Below are 16,982 nucleotides of genomic sequence, written 5' to 3'. Positions count from 1 at the left end.
GAATGTTTTCTTTGAAGCTGGCTGTCATCTCAGTAAAGCTGCATTAAGTAGCTCAAATTAAATATCAGCAGTAATACACATTGGTAGCAAGGAGAGGCTGGAAGGATAAAGGCTTTGGGGTAGAATCTCAGGGGGAAATGGGATTATGTTTCCTCAGGAAAATCTTCCCAAAATTGTTTGTGATTTGTAAAAATTTTCTGGCCTCAGTTGTACAGAAATTAAATCCACTCAGTTCTGAAAGTATCTGAACTTGATCTGACATGCCACTACTGGTCCAGTAAATTTGGAAACATTTTTCATTTATTCCTTGTAGTGCATTCAGCTACAGAGATACTATCATTTTGAATATTTTCCTGCCACAAAGACTTCCCCTCAGGGATTACAGAATGAAGCCTATTAAAATGTGTCCCCTTCCTTTCAATAGACAGAAAAATGAAAAGACTGAATAAAACAGGAGCTCAAGGTTCAGAACAGAACTTGGTCTGAGAGCGATCAGGTGGGATAAGATTACCAAATACCAAAGTGGCCCCTTGAACATCCTCTTTTCTAACCTTTGAAACCTGGGTAAAATTGGAGGGTTTTTCATACTTATCCAAGATTTTCAGATATCCAGCACCCTGACTGAACTGCTGGATGCTCAAGAATCTCAAACTTGTCCTCTGCCTGTATGTGTATCAGCTCTTTAGCAGATGTGTACTGAGCTGATACTTCTGAGCAGCCTTGAACCCTCTGTGAAAGAGCTATACAGATGGCTTGTTCATGCACAATAATTCTGACTTGTTTAAAATGTGTCCAACCTACTGCTCATGCAAAATATATTAGCGTAGGGGTTCTGATGTTTCCCAGAAATATTGGGTAACTGTTGTGTATATGCTGTATAGCTGTTACATGCATCTCACAAAAGCGTATCTCAGTTGAGTCCTAAATGTGCTGAATTCATTGCATTGCGAGCAAGCCTTTTCTGTACAATGCACACACAGAAACAGGATAATCCTAAAACTGATTTAGAAGCTAGGATAGTTGCAAGCCACTGCTTGAAGGAGAAAGAGTGCAGGGGAACTTTAATTATCAGGATGCTTTCCGCTATGATATGGGAACAGTGAAAGACTGAAGAGGCCCTTCAGCTCCTCCTGATCTGACAAAGCATCGTGGTGCTTCTGATTCTCCTTCGAAGAATTCTGGCCCAAAGTCAGAAACAGGCTTACAAGCTGGCCAGAAACCTGTTTAAATAGGTGATAGCAGCTACAATTACAGGTCGTGTAGTTACAAGAAAAGGCTTCTTTCAGTAAGCAGCAAATAACACGAGTATTTAAAGTAAATAAACAAACATGAGGAAAGATTGGATCATCTGCTGCTTCAGAATCAGTGATTAAAATCAACTTTCCAAGGAATTTTGGCTAGACAGGAAAGCTAGCGTATAACCACTAACGAGATGAAAGAAAATTTAACCAACCTGGGCCCAGGCTGAAGTGATTCAGAGACTCAGAAGATGGGAGAAAAAAGAGGAAGAAAAAAAGCAGAGGAGAAAGACTTTCAAGCAATTTCAAAAACTCTGATATATCTTTGGGTTTAACAGTTGGGGGGAAATGGAAAATGTCATTATCAGATGTGGTGACTTTGGATTTCAACATACTGAAATTGGTCATCCAACTGGTGATTTGAGATTGAAATTGTGACTGAATTTCAGTTTGCTGGTAGCACGGACCTGTCCTGACCTTATCTCAGAACGCAAAGCACACCTCTGGCCCCAGCATACAGCAACATTTGTATCAGAAGCGTTCAAAAAAGTGATTCTCAGAGGGGCTGACTACTTTCAGCTCCTACTTTTAAGACCTTTACACTGGAGACCACAGTATTTCCATAGCCGATACTTCCGAGGTAGCTTAAGTTCCTAAACTGAGAGTCTCTCCATGAAATATTTTAAATAACCCAGATATCAGCCCAGTGATTTGACTAGACATTTTCTGAAGATTTATATTGTTTAAAAGGGAGAAAATTTTCCAAGAACAGACACATGCTATAGATAGAACTTCCTTATATGGTAAAGCAGACTGAGCCTACAATGATTTGCAAATAGTATCTGTAAATATTAATGCATTTTGACATTGAGTACCGCATATCATACATTTTAAGTGCTTTTTAGTATGTGCAAGTTTACAGTGAAATGATGTGCTTCTACAGATGGCTGTTTTTAATTGGAATTACGGCTTCATTACAAAAAGTTATAACATAAAACTTAGTAGCATGACCATTCCTCCAGAATAAGCATCAAATTGACAAACACCCTTAACAAAGCCTTTAAATTGGTTTTGCGGACACCAAGCAGCTTCATGAGTGTACGCAGTACTTAATCCTCTCTTTTCTTTGACTCCAGCTTCTCAGTACCCAAGCTGGGTATTGACTGCTTTTAATACGGTGCAGTTTTCCCCAGGCTGGGACCTCGTTTTGCAGTTGGCTTCGTTATGCCAACCAAATATTAAAACCTTATAAAATGCATTCACCACAGGAGGACTTCTTCCATCAGTATTTTTGCATACTGCTATTACTGACTCTGTTACCGTGTTTCATAATTTCCTGAAATACCCAGGCAGAAAATAGTTATGAAGACTTCCAAATACAACATCAGTACAAAGCTCATAAGCTTCAGTCAAACGGAAATATTGAAGGATCTTAAACATCACATGTGGTATTAAGAGAGAATAAGCATGCTTATGGATGTATGTGCTAGAAAGAATACGGAAATTTTGTTCCGATCGGCCTGCTAGCTCCAGGTAGCCAGCAGAGGTGGTCAAAAAGCAGGCAAAACAGCACGAGAACAGAACAAAAACACGAAAGCAGCTAAAATATCTGTATAATCCATCTTCCTATGTGCCTTGGCAATACTCCAGTGCATGCTTCCATCCTCAGCTGCTGAGAAATTCCATAAAATCTTAAATTTGTACTCCAGAATGCCTTAATTTATCCAAATAAGATTCAGGTCATTTTTGAAGCTTTAGGTGCTTATCCTTTTTTTCCACAGTAAGGCTCTCTTTGACTGAATTTTCTGCGGCACCCAGGAAATGTGAAAACACAGAAGACCCCAAAGATCATATCAAGCTACCAAGAAAATCTTATTTTGTAATGAGTATAGTAGTTTCTTACACGTACGTTGTTACCTTGAATCTAGGCTACCTGTCTATCTATCAAGCAAGAATACATGCTGGAGAAGATCAGGTTGCTGTAGTAACCTGAGTCCAGTTGTACAGACTTCAGAAAGACTGAATAATTTTATCTTTCTGAAGTGCCACCCATCATTGTGCCATTGTACTCAAATATCTTACACATAAAATAGATCCCTAACATCAAACTCCCCATAGGCACTTCAAGCTCTTCTCACGCTACGTGTTATGGAAGACACTGCTTGTGTGCTTTTCCTTCTTCTTTCTTTTCTTTAAATATAAGGATGCTGTAGTTACTATTGTGATCCTTGCAGCTGGCATCTGTATTAAAGAAGACTAACACTTACTCATGACTCTTCTTTGGGTTTTGCTGGAGAGGAATGACTGACACCATTCCAGAACTAAAACAACCGCTCCAGCTGTGTCATGCATAACGATTAATCTTGTTCAGAAACCCTTCTAGTTACCTAAAATTGATTTTAATACATGATATTCTTAGAATGTTATACTTTGCAAGATGAAGGAATTAAATTAGTATTTTTTCAGAGTAATCTATGAGAAAGTACAGCGACAGTACTAGTCCACTATGCTTATTGCTGTGAATAGCTTTTGGCCACACAAGTTTCAGGCATGAATTGTACATAGTATGCTATTAAATGGTAATAATTGAAAGTTCTGGAGAAAGGAGTCTAACGATACCCAACAGAACAATTTTAGCTCCATGAGAATATATTTAATTAACCCTTAATCATTTTCACCTTTATGACACTGGAAACACTTCTAGGATTTGATTTACAAAATTATTATGCCATTAATAAGAGAAAGATATTATTGACATACCAAAATCCAATTTAATTACTCCCTTGATTCCTCCAGAGGCAGAAAGAAGCTTGCAATTTTCTGACACTACGTTCCATTTTTAATATTGTGAAATAGAAAATACCTTTGAGTATGCCAGAATGTTACATAATTGCTTCTATCCCAGATACAAGCACAATTATAACAACGTATTCTGGCTACCCTGAAAGTTCATTTTTGGCTATCTCTATGTATCACACTTGAAGCTTTCCTTATTACTGCTTATTAGGAAAATTCTCATATGTAAGAGCTTCTACAGTCACTGTCAAACAAAATTCTCTTTTTTTTTTTAAAGGTAGTGTTATTAATTTTTTATGGAATATGGAAATTACTTGATATTTAACTATTTTAGGTATAGATAAGTCAACAAACTGACTACTCCAGAGTGTATACGTAATCAGGTATATTCTATTATTCTAAAACTTGTTTTCATACCATCAAGAAGAGCAGTCTTGCTAATTTTCATAATTAATAAAAATTGAACATCTACTAATGAAAGTCCAAATTTACATACTATAAAATAAAATACATTCCACCTACATGAAATGGGGAGGGAGGGGAATCCTATCAGATCTGGGCTCCTAAAGCATGAAAAGCCTGCAAAAATGTTGCCAGCTCTACATAACGCGCCTTTCCCTGGTGCTGGCTGGAGCAGTATGTGCGTCCTGGGCCTCCTGATAGCTCCAGGCATGCTCTACCCTGAGGAGGAGTCCAACAGAAGCCACATGAGCCACGGCTCACAGATAGCACCTCCTGCTTTCCTGGATCTTTAGACAGTTTTTCTAATTCTCCTGAACACCTCAAAAATCCTGCATTTCAAAACTACTTGTATGAAATTCTGCTTCCTTTGAAGTTTATACCAATTAGGCCACTGATGTTTGTCACCAAAAATTCCAGTTACTCATTACAGACAGATCTTGGATAACATAAGCTGAACAAATTGAGATTTCTTCAATTAGTTCTTTCCAGCAGTTTGCCCTCCATTGTAATTTTGTGTGCAGCTATCTTTATTTCTCCTGTGTACTGCGAGCCTCCATGGCAAAATAATCATATGAAGTATTTAGACTGGTATGTTTTCAGGGACAGATTTTTTAATTCTCAGCTGCTGGAAACAGGAATCGAATCTGTTTTAATGTACTTGTAGGAATTTTCTATCCCTTTTCCTCATACCAGGTTATATGTTTATTGGTAGCTAGCAACTGCAAAGCTTTAGCCAGGAGTATTTAAAATTATGTCTTGCATATATCCATCTTACAAAAGCAGCATTAAGCCTGTCACTATACTCTGGATGGCAAAAGGTCAGAAAGATGCAATATCCAGACCAGTGTTAAGGTAAATCAATTAATAAATGTGAAGGAAATGTATGTGGCAAAAAGTTTTAAATCATCATTTCTGTAATATAGGATGAATAATGTAAACAGATATTGTATGAATATCACCCACTGATTTACATTCCAGAAGAAGAAAAAAGTTATGAGAGGAAAATGTCTGTTCCAGTGCAAACACCATACGACAGGTTAGAAGTCAGTAATAAGCTATTGGTATTGATAAAAAAGTAATAAATACTCCCGTCACACATATAAGTGACTAAATTTCATGGATAAAGCTCGCAAACCTTGGGAAAGCCAGGTTTATATTTCTGTGTGCAATACTAAATCACCCCTCCTTGCATATGGATTAGTACATAATTGCTAATTACATGTTCACATAGTATAAGATTTCTGTCTTACTCCGTTCAAGAATGCAGCCATTCTGATCAGAGTTCTGCAGTTAAGACCAGTTTTTATAAAATCATTCATCTATTGCAGAAGTTGAATGCTGACTCAATATTTAGCTTACTTTTGGTTCAATGTGTAACCTCAGCATTACTTAATGCATTCTCCAAACACTACACTGAAGAGAAAATTACTATATCCTGGAATTTTTCTAAATTCAAATACTGTAATATCTCAGTTCTCAGGAGGTTTTATTACAAGAGGAAGCTCTGCTATCCTCAGTAGTGGCCAAAAGTATCCACTAATTTCGTGTGTTCAATCTGAAACACTGGGGATTTAGTTTTTTGCAGGCATCATGTATGTTCCAAGCCCAACTTAGAGCGCTCAGTGTGCTTCCAAATCAGAACACACGTTCTCAGCTTAGCAAGAAAATGACAAGATACCTAAACAGGGCATCATTTCCCACCCCCACTGTGTTTAATCTGAAGCTCTCCTCACCGAGTTGATCAGGCTGTTAGCAAAGATGCTCTTGCATCACTTTAGCAGGTGGATCTCACCCCTTCCTAGCAGCCCTTCCTTGAACTCCTTGCCCAGTCTCCAATTAAGCTCTGACACAGAACAATTATTATTAACATCCAAACTCATTCAAAATAAAATCTAACTATTACTACAGAAAACTCCTTAGCTGGAAGGTAATATCTCTATAACACAACCACATTTCAGAAAACTAAATATGCTTTCAGTGAACCAGTTTTGTAATATTGACACAGTTCTCTATTTAAATGAGGCAGATTGGTTTTTCTTAGTAAAAAAAGAGTCAAAATACAATAGGAGAACTTTATAAAAAAGTTCCTCACTCACAGTGGTTGAGAACGTCAAATTCATAGTCAGAAGAGACTGCGTGGTGAAGTTCTAACCCCTTGGAAAGGGATTTTAATGGAAGTGTTGACACAGTGTTAGCTATGCCATCACAAGTACAACTCCAATATATTATTCCCTTATGGTAACAGACAGTGTTGAAGCTGCCCTGTAATTTGGCACAGAACATTTCTACACTAATGTAATGTGACAATGCTATTATGTCTGCTATTTTTTTTATGCCATAATAGTGGTATTTGTTTCTACAAACATGACATTACATTCACTAATACGGTTATACTTAAAGAATGTGCTAGCAAAAACAGAGGTAAACTTATAAAAAGCAGATCCTCTCTTATAGATTTGTTTTGTTTTGTTTTGCCAGAATCATTTTCAACCCTACGCTTATGAAAAAATTGAACACCCTGGGAGGACAGCTTTCACTATACAACCTGCTGTTAGAAATAGCTGGATGTTCATGATGCATTTTCTCAGAGGAGTTGCATGCAGACATCCATTTGCAAGAACAGCCATTAACTGTCCTTTTTGTACAGTCTTCTATATAATTCTATTCTGTCGGAACAATTGCTACTGGTCTGCTTTACGCTCAGCAATATAACACTTCTTTCCTACCACATCTAAAGAGCCCTATTGCCCTGCATCTCCAAGCGTCATATCATACCAAGAGAAAAAATGATAATGCGAGTGTCATCTTGGGGTCAAAACTTCCCATGTCTTGCTTCTCTTTCAGTAAATAGGAAACTATACCACACAATGTTTCCACCTATGCCATTATGGAGACCCGCAGCCTACAGGCACTCCATACTCATTATAGCAGAGCACTGAGGTTTAAAACTGATTGAAACTTTTGTGGATTAAACTGTGGGTACTCCCGAATACAGCTGCAAATTTGTAGTATTTTCCTTGATGGCCCAGGTCATTTTACTCAGGAGTACATTCCCTAAACTAGGATCAATACAATCTTCCCCAACTCCAGCTTGCTTGGATTGGGGAAGAAAGAACCTGCTTCACAACCTGCTTATTCTGAAGGAACTTTAAACAAAATCTTCATTTTAAGCTCTGCTCATTTTCACCTGAAATAATATAGTGAATAGTACAAGAGTAATAATTTGCTTTTATGGAAAAGATTAAAGAAATTTCTTACGTAATATACCGGTAGAATGCATTATGACTCTTTTCAAAAAACTCTTTCATTATTTCCTCCAAACTATCTTTTGGAAATTAAAGACAAGAACGATACACGTGAAACATTTACATTGTTAAGCCTAGGAATGATATGCATGTCAAATCTTTTGTGACCTTGTGATCCCACAAGGTCATTGTGGGAGACACGCTGAAAGTATCATTTTAAATACAGTAAGGTAATTTGCGCAAGTTTATGCAAATAGCAGAAGATACAACCTGGGAGGAGTGGCTGATACACCAGATGGTTCTGCCGCCAATCAGAAGGACCTCAACAGGCTGGAGGAATGAACTGATAGGAATCTGATAAAATTCAACAAAGGGAAATGCAGAGTCCTGCACCCAGGAAGGAGCAACCCCACGCACCAGTACTGCGGCTGACCAACTGGAAAGCAGCTTGGCAGAAAAGGACCTGGGGGTCCTGGTGGACAGCAAGTTGAACATGTGAAAGAAATTTATGTGGTAAAAGGATTTAAATCCATCGTTTCTGTAACATTGCAGTGGCCCTCGCACCAAGGAAGGCCAACGGTATCCAGGGCTGCATTAGCAAGAACATTGCCAGCAGGTTGAGGGATGTGATCCTTCCCCTCTACTTAGCACTGGTGAAGCTACACCTGGAGTGTTGTGTCCAGTGCTGAGCTCCCCAGTACAAGAGAGACATAAATTTACTGGACTGAGTTCGGTGAAGGGCCACAAAAATGATTAAGGGATTGAAGCACCTGCTATACAAGAAGAGTCTGAGAAAGCTAGGACTGTTTAGCCTAGAGAAGAAAAGGCTCCAAGGGGGAACTTACCAATGTGTATAAATTTCTGATGAGTGGGAGTAAAGGAGATGAAGCCAGACTGCTCACGGGTATCCAGTGAATGGATAAGAGGCAATGGATACAAACTGAAATATAGGAAATTCCATTTAAATGTAAGAACAAAACTGTTTTTACAGTGACAGTAGTCAAGCAGTGGAGCAGGTTGCCCAGAGAGGCTGTGGAGTCTCCGTTCTTGGAGAAATTTAAAACCCACCTGGACAATGTCCTGAGCAACCTGTTCTTGCTGACCCTGCTTTGATCACAAGGGTTGGACTAAATGATCTCCAAACGTCCCTTCCAACCTCAACCATTCCGTGATTCTGTGAAATCTGTGCTAGAATATGTTAACTAACACTTGATGAAGCAAAAGAATTCATGGGGTGGGATGCCATTCTCTGTAAGTAAGGTATATTTTAACCGCTTCTCATATTATCATTGACACTTACTTTTAAATGCTCAATTCTTTTGGTAACCTTTTTATTTTACAGTCTCAGATTTTTGCTACTCTAAAATGCACCTGTGAGATTTTGATGTCATGAATACTCCATTTTACTTAAGCTTGAAAATATGAAATAGGTACCTACAAATAGAAAACAAGTCAAGGGTTCGTCTGTGTAGCAATACCGGCTTAGATTTCAGCCGTTGTAAATCGGCATAGCTCTATGATCCGCAATGGAAACTTGCTAACATACACAGCTGAGAAATACACTTAAAATTCTTCTGAAGGGCACTGTGTTTTCCGGTAACAAGAAGGTGCTATTCCAAAACTGACACTGAGACAACCCTTCTTGATATGAAAGGAATTTAGCTTACTTAAGTGCAGCAAAAGTTTTGTCTGTGTTTTGTAACCTATGCAAGTTACTAAAAATTGTAGTAACGCTTCATCTTTCCTTTTTTCATTATGCTCTTTCCAAACAAAGCAGTGAGAAATTTAAGCGCATCTAGATGATACTGAGATTACTACATCATTTTTCCTCCTTTCCCTCACATATAGTATCATGAAAAACCTCTCTCATTAGATTTGCATTGCAGATCTTTGAAATCTGAACTAATCTGGGGACCAAGATAGGGAGTAGCCAAATGCATTATATTTACCAGACTCTGCATTTTATCAGGAAAACTCATATCTAGGATAAATTTACATTATGTGTTTGTGATAGAAGAATATTTTAAAAATTGACTTATATGGGCAAAAAGTAAGCATTTTTGGCAGCGAAAAATACTAAAGATACTTCTTTACTATCATCAGAAATGGCTATACTGAGAGTTTTCTGACTGTGTACAATGTAGTTCACAATGCTACTGTACAAACGAGCTTTCACAGACTGGTAAATACAAGTTTATGCCTAATTTATAAAATAGCTGGCACTTGAAGAAATAGTTCACAGAATATTCCAGGTCCATACACCAGTTACTGCTAAAATGAGTTTCTAAATAGAGTTTTTCCTTTGCTAGATGTGGACTATATATTTATTTTTCATAGCTTTTAGTTACTTTCAGAAGAACTTGGATCTACTCAGAGATTCCAAAAGAACAGAAATAATCATGTAAAAAAAAACCCAAAGAAACAAAGTATTTTCTCCTGCAGTAGATAGTGGATTGAAATCTTTAAGAATATATGTTCAACGGCATGACCAATCAATCACACATATTGTTGGGAAGGGCAAACTCATACGTATAAAGTAAACCCAAACTCAGCTCAAATTTTCTAAAGTTTTTTGATATCATAACTCATTTCTACCATGCCAGCAGCTGCAAGGAAAAAGACTGAGATGAATCCTTTTGATAGCTCTTCTAATGCAATCAAGAGTAGAAAAGTGGAACTTTCTTGAGAATAATTGTAGCTTTTACATATAATTTATTTTCTAGTCTTGGGTTAGATAGAATTTGAGCCAAAAGCTGTTCAGATGATAACAATTATTTTGACATTTTAAGGTTTGTTCAAGAAGGTGCTTCTTGCTGTAGGTTGGAGAACCAGAACAAGACAAAAATCCAAAATGCTTGACTGGACAGCTACCTACACTTTCTACCATCAGATATTCACCTAGATAAACACATTCAAATGGACATAGAAATAAAAATGCCAAGACTAAAAGAAATTCCTTCTTTATACTGATACAAAAATATAGAAGATATGGTTATCTCAAAAGTGGTGAGCTAAAAGAAAATTCAGTATTCAGAAAATTCAGACTCTTGCATTACTATTTCACTTTCACTTCAGCATAATTCTAGTTAGATCAATAAGGACTGGAATAAAACTAGATTATGACATTGGTGAATCAGGCCCCATATTTATGACATGCTTAATAACCTTTCCTGAAAGATCACATGGCTAGTATATGTTATGTGGTCTTATTCAGACAAACATTAAAAGAACCAAAAATACTTGGAATACTTTTGTTTTTGGACTGCTTAGTGTGTCACCTCAGGAAAACTGCAAAGGGAGATAATGAGCCTTGTCAACGGTTTCACAGTAATTATAGCCCTCATGATATAATGCTACAAAATTACGATATAGCTTAAGATAATACAATGGAAAAGATTTTCAATCAGAAAAAAAATATTTGTAACATTTATGCAAGCAGGGGCGTATTTCAAGCAGGTACCCCTCAGTACGTTAGACATGCAATCAAGCGTAATAAAATCAAATTCTTTTAGTGCTAGATACTGCCTATTGTCCAGGACTTACACTGTGTATTTTAGCTATGTCCTTCCCATAAGCCTTACAGATTATCAAAGGGTTTGCCCATTCATTTAAGTATCTAGCATTAAAATAATATAGACCTTCGGATAGTTGCTTCAAACATTTCCTTTCAGGGCTAAAGCTTTCCGATAGGCGTTCTCTATCGTACTTACGGTCGTTGCATAATGGTCCACTAAAGGAGGTCATACTACAGTCACAACTGAATCCATCCCACTGCTGTAAGCACACTCCCTGGTTGGCACATGAATCCTCTTGGCACGTTGTGCTGGGGCCTGATGAGAACATACAAAAAAAAGACTTGCACTTTGTCTTGCAAAGAAAGATATTTTGCATTGGATCACATAAACTAGTTGCCAACATCTCAAATCAAATGAGCAAAGGGTTACCAAGTAAAAGGTGCATAAACTTGCTGTTTTATGTAGCAGCACGTGACACTATCAGGACTTTTTTCCTTTAGTTCATAAATACACTAAAATGTACAAACTGAAGCAGAGTTATTCCAAGAACAGTGGAATTCCAAGTACTTTGTTGCGAGTTATTTGGTAAATGCATCTCAGACCAATAACTGGCTAAATATTTTCTGCAAACGTCATCGTTATTTTTTCCTGCAAACACATTTCAACCAGCAAAGCCAGATGCCACGGAAAGCAAAGCTTCAGGAGATGAAACCACACATTGGAAAATAAAATTAAAAATGAAACAAATCAAAACAATGAAAAAGGAAGCTTCATTATGGAATGCTTTTAATCCCAGATATTACTGTAGACAAATTGGGTCTGAAATTAAGAGACGTTTGGGATTGCTTCGCAGGAATGTTGGCAAGTACTGATTCACATGCTTCAGGGATCCCATGCAGGTTCCTTTTTAAGGGGAAATAAAGAAAATCAGACTACTAATGAACTGGCATGCCGAAATGTGACACACACATGAAAAACAAAGCTACTCTATTTCTAGAGAATCATAACTAGACTACTGAAATATAAAGAAATTTAAAAAGGTATGATCAAAGCACTAAAGCAACCACTATACAAACATATTCAAGACTGAAAGCCTTTATGCAAATTATGCTGCAAAATGAAGGTTCATGTACCACATTGTTTTAGGGGTGTGAAAGACAAAATCTGAAACAAAATAACACACGCTGATTCTGAAATGTACAGAGCATTTATTGTAAAAATCCAACTGTGCATTGGGGGTTTCAGTCTTGTTTAATACATACGGGTCTATCTACCTTGCAAATCAGCTTTCATCAATGCAACTTTGTCAGCAAAATAAAAAAAGCAAAATATATTAAATGTTAGTAAGCAATATTGAAATGGCAGCAAACACAGAAAAAACATTCAGAGTAAAGTGCATGCTGCTGTTAAGGAGAGAAAGAAATGCCATATAATGCAAACAAATTAATGCTAATAGCCATAAATCTTCAGGCAAGCCAAAAATAAGAAAGCAGTAATTTGCCAGTATTTTACTACAAATATAATGGTTAATTGAGCTGATGACATGTAATGAAGGAAAATTAAAAGTCTTTTCTTTTCTTTTCTCGGATAGATATGAATGCATTAGCGCAGTAAATGCATGGCTGAATCCTGACTAGCCATTTGTCATGTTCAAATACACTGAATTCAAGAATAATTAGCACCATCATCTTCTCTGGTCTTTCTTTTTCCTAGCCCTTTCTTTGCAAAGAGTGAGTGGAGACTGAAATACAGATCACGAACCAGAGACTACTATGAGCTTACTCACATGGATCTACCCCTGACGTTTAACACTGCAAGGAAAAATTTGGTTCTGGGATTATAAAATTCTCTTTACTCACTTTGGAGAATACATATATATCCATTTGAAACTTCCACTGCTAGTCACTGACGACAAGGAAAAGCTGATCCAAAGATTATAAAAATCTAAATCATTCTAGAGAGAGACCCACTTAACCCTTCTGCCAATTTACTGCTCCTTCAAAGGTCTCAGTGTAGGACGTTCTTTCCGTTTAGCAGTATTTCACAGGAATCCAAATGAATATGATTTAAATCAGTTCAATAGCTATTTACTTGCTTTAAATGAGACACTTGAGCCTACCACTGAGCTAGGGCCTACGGGTCATTGGTGTGATTAAAAATAGAGGGCAGCGTAAATTCAACACTGTTTAGGCAAAACCACCGATTGCTCTATTTTCTCCTGTACAAATAACAGCAACAACAATAATAATAACACCCACAACAGATAGATTAAACCAATTTGATTGCAGGAGGCACACATAAGATCACAGTTTCGTTTTCTTAGGAGTTTTGAGCCCAAAAGTTCCACTTTAAACATTTGGGCATTACATCACTCTTTCTTTGAGTTGGGAACTATAATGACAGAATTCCATAGCTGACAAGACACTCACATTTTTTTCTCACCAGATTCTGCTACTCGGAAACTTTACCAAGATGAAGTGAAAATATCTGTAGGTGTTTAAATGTTATATATTCATGCATTTATTTACACTTTAGTTATGCAATGTTAAATTTCCTCATCTTTGCAAAAGTAGAGCAAAAGTCACAAGGACTTAAAGTACAAAAACTGTAAGGACCCTGTAGGCACATTAAAAAGCGCATGCTAAAACACATGCATATGGAAAAAATACAGATTGCATTTTGTTAAAAAAATAGGGGGAGCTGCTTTTTATAAAGTTCATTCTTAGCACTGTTGCCTTATCTATACCAGTCATTTTTCAAAAATTGCCATTATGACCAGCTTAAGGGTGAGTAAGAACTTGTTTTAATAAAAATAAGGTTTTTTTTTTTTTTTAAAGAACAGAGGAGGGCTGTTTAATGTCAGTAAATATTATAATATCTACCATAATAGGTTCATATTTTCCTATATATAATACAGAACCAAGCTATTTAGCCAAATATTACAACATTCTCTCAAGCACTCACCTTTTGATTCACATTCTATTTAAATATTCTAATTTATTCAGTCTTCACTGCACATTTTTTAATTAACTGGATTTAGCCTCTTATTTATATTTGTGTAATGTGAGGACTTATATGCTATAAATATACTACACAAAAAGCATTTTATTTGGTAGCATGTATGATATTTACTGTATATGACAAAAATAAGTTGCATCTCACTACCAATAATCTGCACGCATGTTAAGAAATACTTTGAAATTTTTTATATGGTTCAAGTTCAGTATATATATTACATATGCATGTGCCTGCACACATCATATTATTTTTCTAATATATTAGAACTATTTTCTATAATTCTGTAATTTCTATAATTCTGTTTCACTTCAGGCATATGGCGCAATTACAGTGGCTTTGACTAAAGAAAAACAGGGCTGACTCTTACCGTTTAGTTCTGGGTTTGGCTGCTAACAATTCAAAGAGCTAGTTAGCATATTTATAATTTCTAGCTGTTAGTTTCTATCTATTCTATCCATTGAAAATTTGTCAACAAGGTGGATTCAGCCAAGTGTAAATTTTATTCAACACTCAGAGTGATACAGAACACAGATATCTGCCTGCGCCTGAGACTTCTAAATGTGAACCTTAGAAGCTGCCATCCCAGTCCTGTGGGTGGGTATGCAAAAAATGTTCCAAATAAATAATTTTTAGCATGCATTTATGAGAGTAAGGTTATTGACAAATATTAGTGTATAAGAACCAAGTCCTAACAGATGAAAATAAGTAGTAGCACATCATAGCTTCACTTTGATGGAAGAAGGAAAAGAGTTTTTTCACCCCAGCTTGGTGATATAGGTAAGGTGGAAAATTCAATCCTCAAAGGACCAAACGAACGCCAGACCCAAGGGTCTCACATCTCTGGGAAAGACTCTAGCACAGGCCGATGTATTAACAAAAGACATCTACCCACTGGTACGTTCAGCAGTCCTTTTGACTGAGAGTGGCTGTGACTAATGTTTCTGGGTTTGCATTTACTTCTGCTTGCGAGTGCTCTGAGCTCTTGGGAGTAGACACCTCAGGGGACGTAGCACAGCACACACATCCCAGCAGGATTAAGCACAAGAAAGATAAGAAACCGCTCCGTCTGAAAGGATGTGGACCGTTCTGTACACACACAGCAGCAGAACTGTGAGCAGCTTGAGGTATATAAGAGATTTCTGAAAGGCAGCGAATCTGCAAGTGACTTAAATCATACTTCAGGTGTCACAGCCTTTTTTATAGCTCTGATCCATGGTCTGCATAAAACGGACCAATAAATGTGTCAGGGAGAGATTTCAAGCAGGCAAACCTTTGCAAGTGAGGTGGAAGTTGGCCTGTAAGGGTTAAGCAAAGGAGCTGGAAGGGAATAGTTCAGTCTGTGTTGTCAAAGGTGCCTTTCTGTGAGCAAAAGACTTTTGATGAGGCCAGATAGCACACCCGGTTTATCAGTTTTGTTTGTGTTAGACGCTTTTGGTGTTGGAAAAAGCTGACTCTCCACCAAAGGGGACATTTGCAGCACCTTTATTAAATTGTTAGTAGCTTTATTAAATTCACTGACAGCTGAGCTGTGCCACTGGTTTACAAGGTGAACTTGAATTCTAAGCCTATGGCAATATTTCTTTGAACTGCACAAAATTCATTTAGAAAATTACATAATTTCAAAAGAAGCTATGAAATGCGTAATGGAATTAAAGTGTACATTCACTCTCTAAAGGGACGATGTTACACATGTAACTTGCTAACATCACTCAGAATGCAGAATCTAATTTTCTAAACTTGATGACACCCAATTTAGAAGTACTTTTCTATTCTTGATAGAAATACATAGACACCAAACCTAAGCAAAAATAAGTTGCGAGTTTTGTGCATTTGTGTGTTTCATCAGTAGACAAACTGTTAACTAAACTCTAGGTGAAGAACGAGTAGGTTTTATCAGTACAAACTTACTGTAGGCATAGTAAAAGAAAAGACAAAATTTATGTACCAGAAAGTTTTATCTGGTTAAACCTGAGGAGGGAAAAAAACCCACCCTGCTTGGATTATTTTTTTAATGCCTACTTGTAAGTTTAGCAAACCTGATGTCAAAATCACCAAGACTCAAACATGTAATTCTGCAACGTTATTCATACATTTTCTGTCCAGAGGAGGAAAGCACTTGAAGGAGGGGGAAAACATAAAACTTAACAGAGCCACAAAATTCAGAATGGTATGAATAAAATATATAAACAGAGAACTGATTTAAACTATCCAATAAATTGAAGTAAAAGTCATCTGGGATTAAACTGCAATAGGAAAAATAGCTAAACTGACACTCCTGTATTACAAATACACCTCTTCTAATTCTAACCTGATTTACGTTCCATGATTTTCCAGTTGAGTCAATAAAGACATACACAACGTGAGATAAAAGAAATTTTGGCTGTTACTGATTTCAGATAGGAAGGCTTGGAACAATATAAATCTCAGGAGTGAACACAAACTACAGAAAAGACTTGGAGGGAAGATCGATCTTAAATACTATCATAAATTTGCCTAGAATTCGTACACTCAAAATATCTGCTTTAAAAAAGGCATTAATTACCTATATGCCTCAGCATTAGTTGAAGCCTACGTGTTATGAAGAAATAAAGGACTCTACTGAAGCTAACTGCTATTGTTTCTATCATTAATTAAAATATGCCAGAAGTAAACAAAATACAGGCCAAATATCTTGCCACTGTCGTTCTCAGATTAATCTGCGTGCTGCA

The 16,982-nt window shown here is 36.9% G+C and overlaps 1 protein-coding gene across 33 annotated transcripts in view; it reads right to left on the bottom strand.

Annotated features, from left to right (window-relative positions):
• Positions 1–16,982, bottom strand: part of NRXN1 (neurexin 1) — a 726,764-nt gene that overhangs the window by 349,569 nt on the left and 360,213 nt on the right. For 21 of the 33 annotated variants that reach the window (XM_068939991.1, XM_068939994.1, XM_068940010.1 and 18 more), the window contains one exon: positions 11,452–11,571. In XM_068939991.1, coding sequence (XP_068796092.1) covers positions 11,452–11,571 — 120 coding nt within the window. Of the gene's footprint in view, positions 1–11,451; positions 11,572–12,530; positions 12,558–16,982 lie in introns of all 33 variants that reach the window. The other 12 variants (XM_068939986.1, XM_068939987.1, XM_068940005.1 and 9 more) reach the window with 1 other exon arrangement.

Source organism: Struthio camelus, chromosome 3, assembly GCF_040807025.1.
Source record: "Struthio camelus isolate bStrCam1 chromosome 3, bStrCam1.hap1, whole genome shotgun sequence".
NCBI classification, from domain to species: Eukaryota; Metazoa; Chordata; class Aves; order Struthioniformes; family Struthionidae; genus Struthio; species Struthio camelus.
This window is presented reverse-complemented; position numbering and strand designations above follow the sequence as displayed.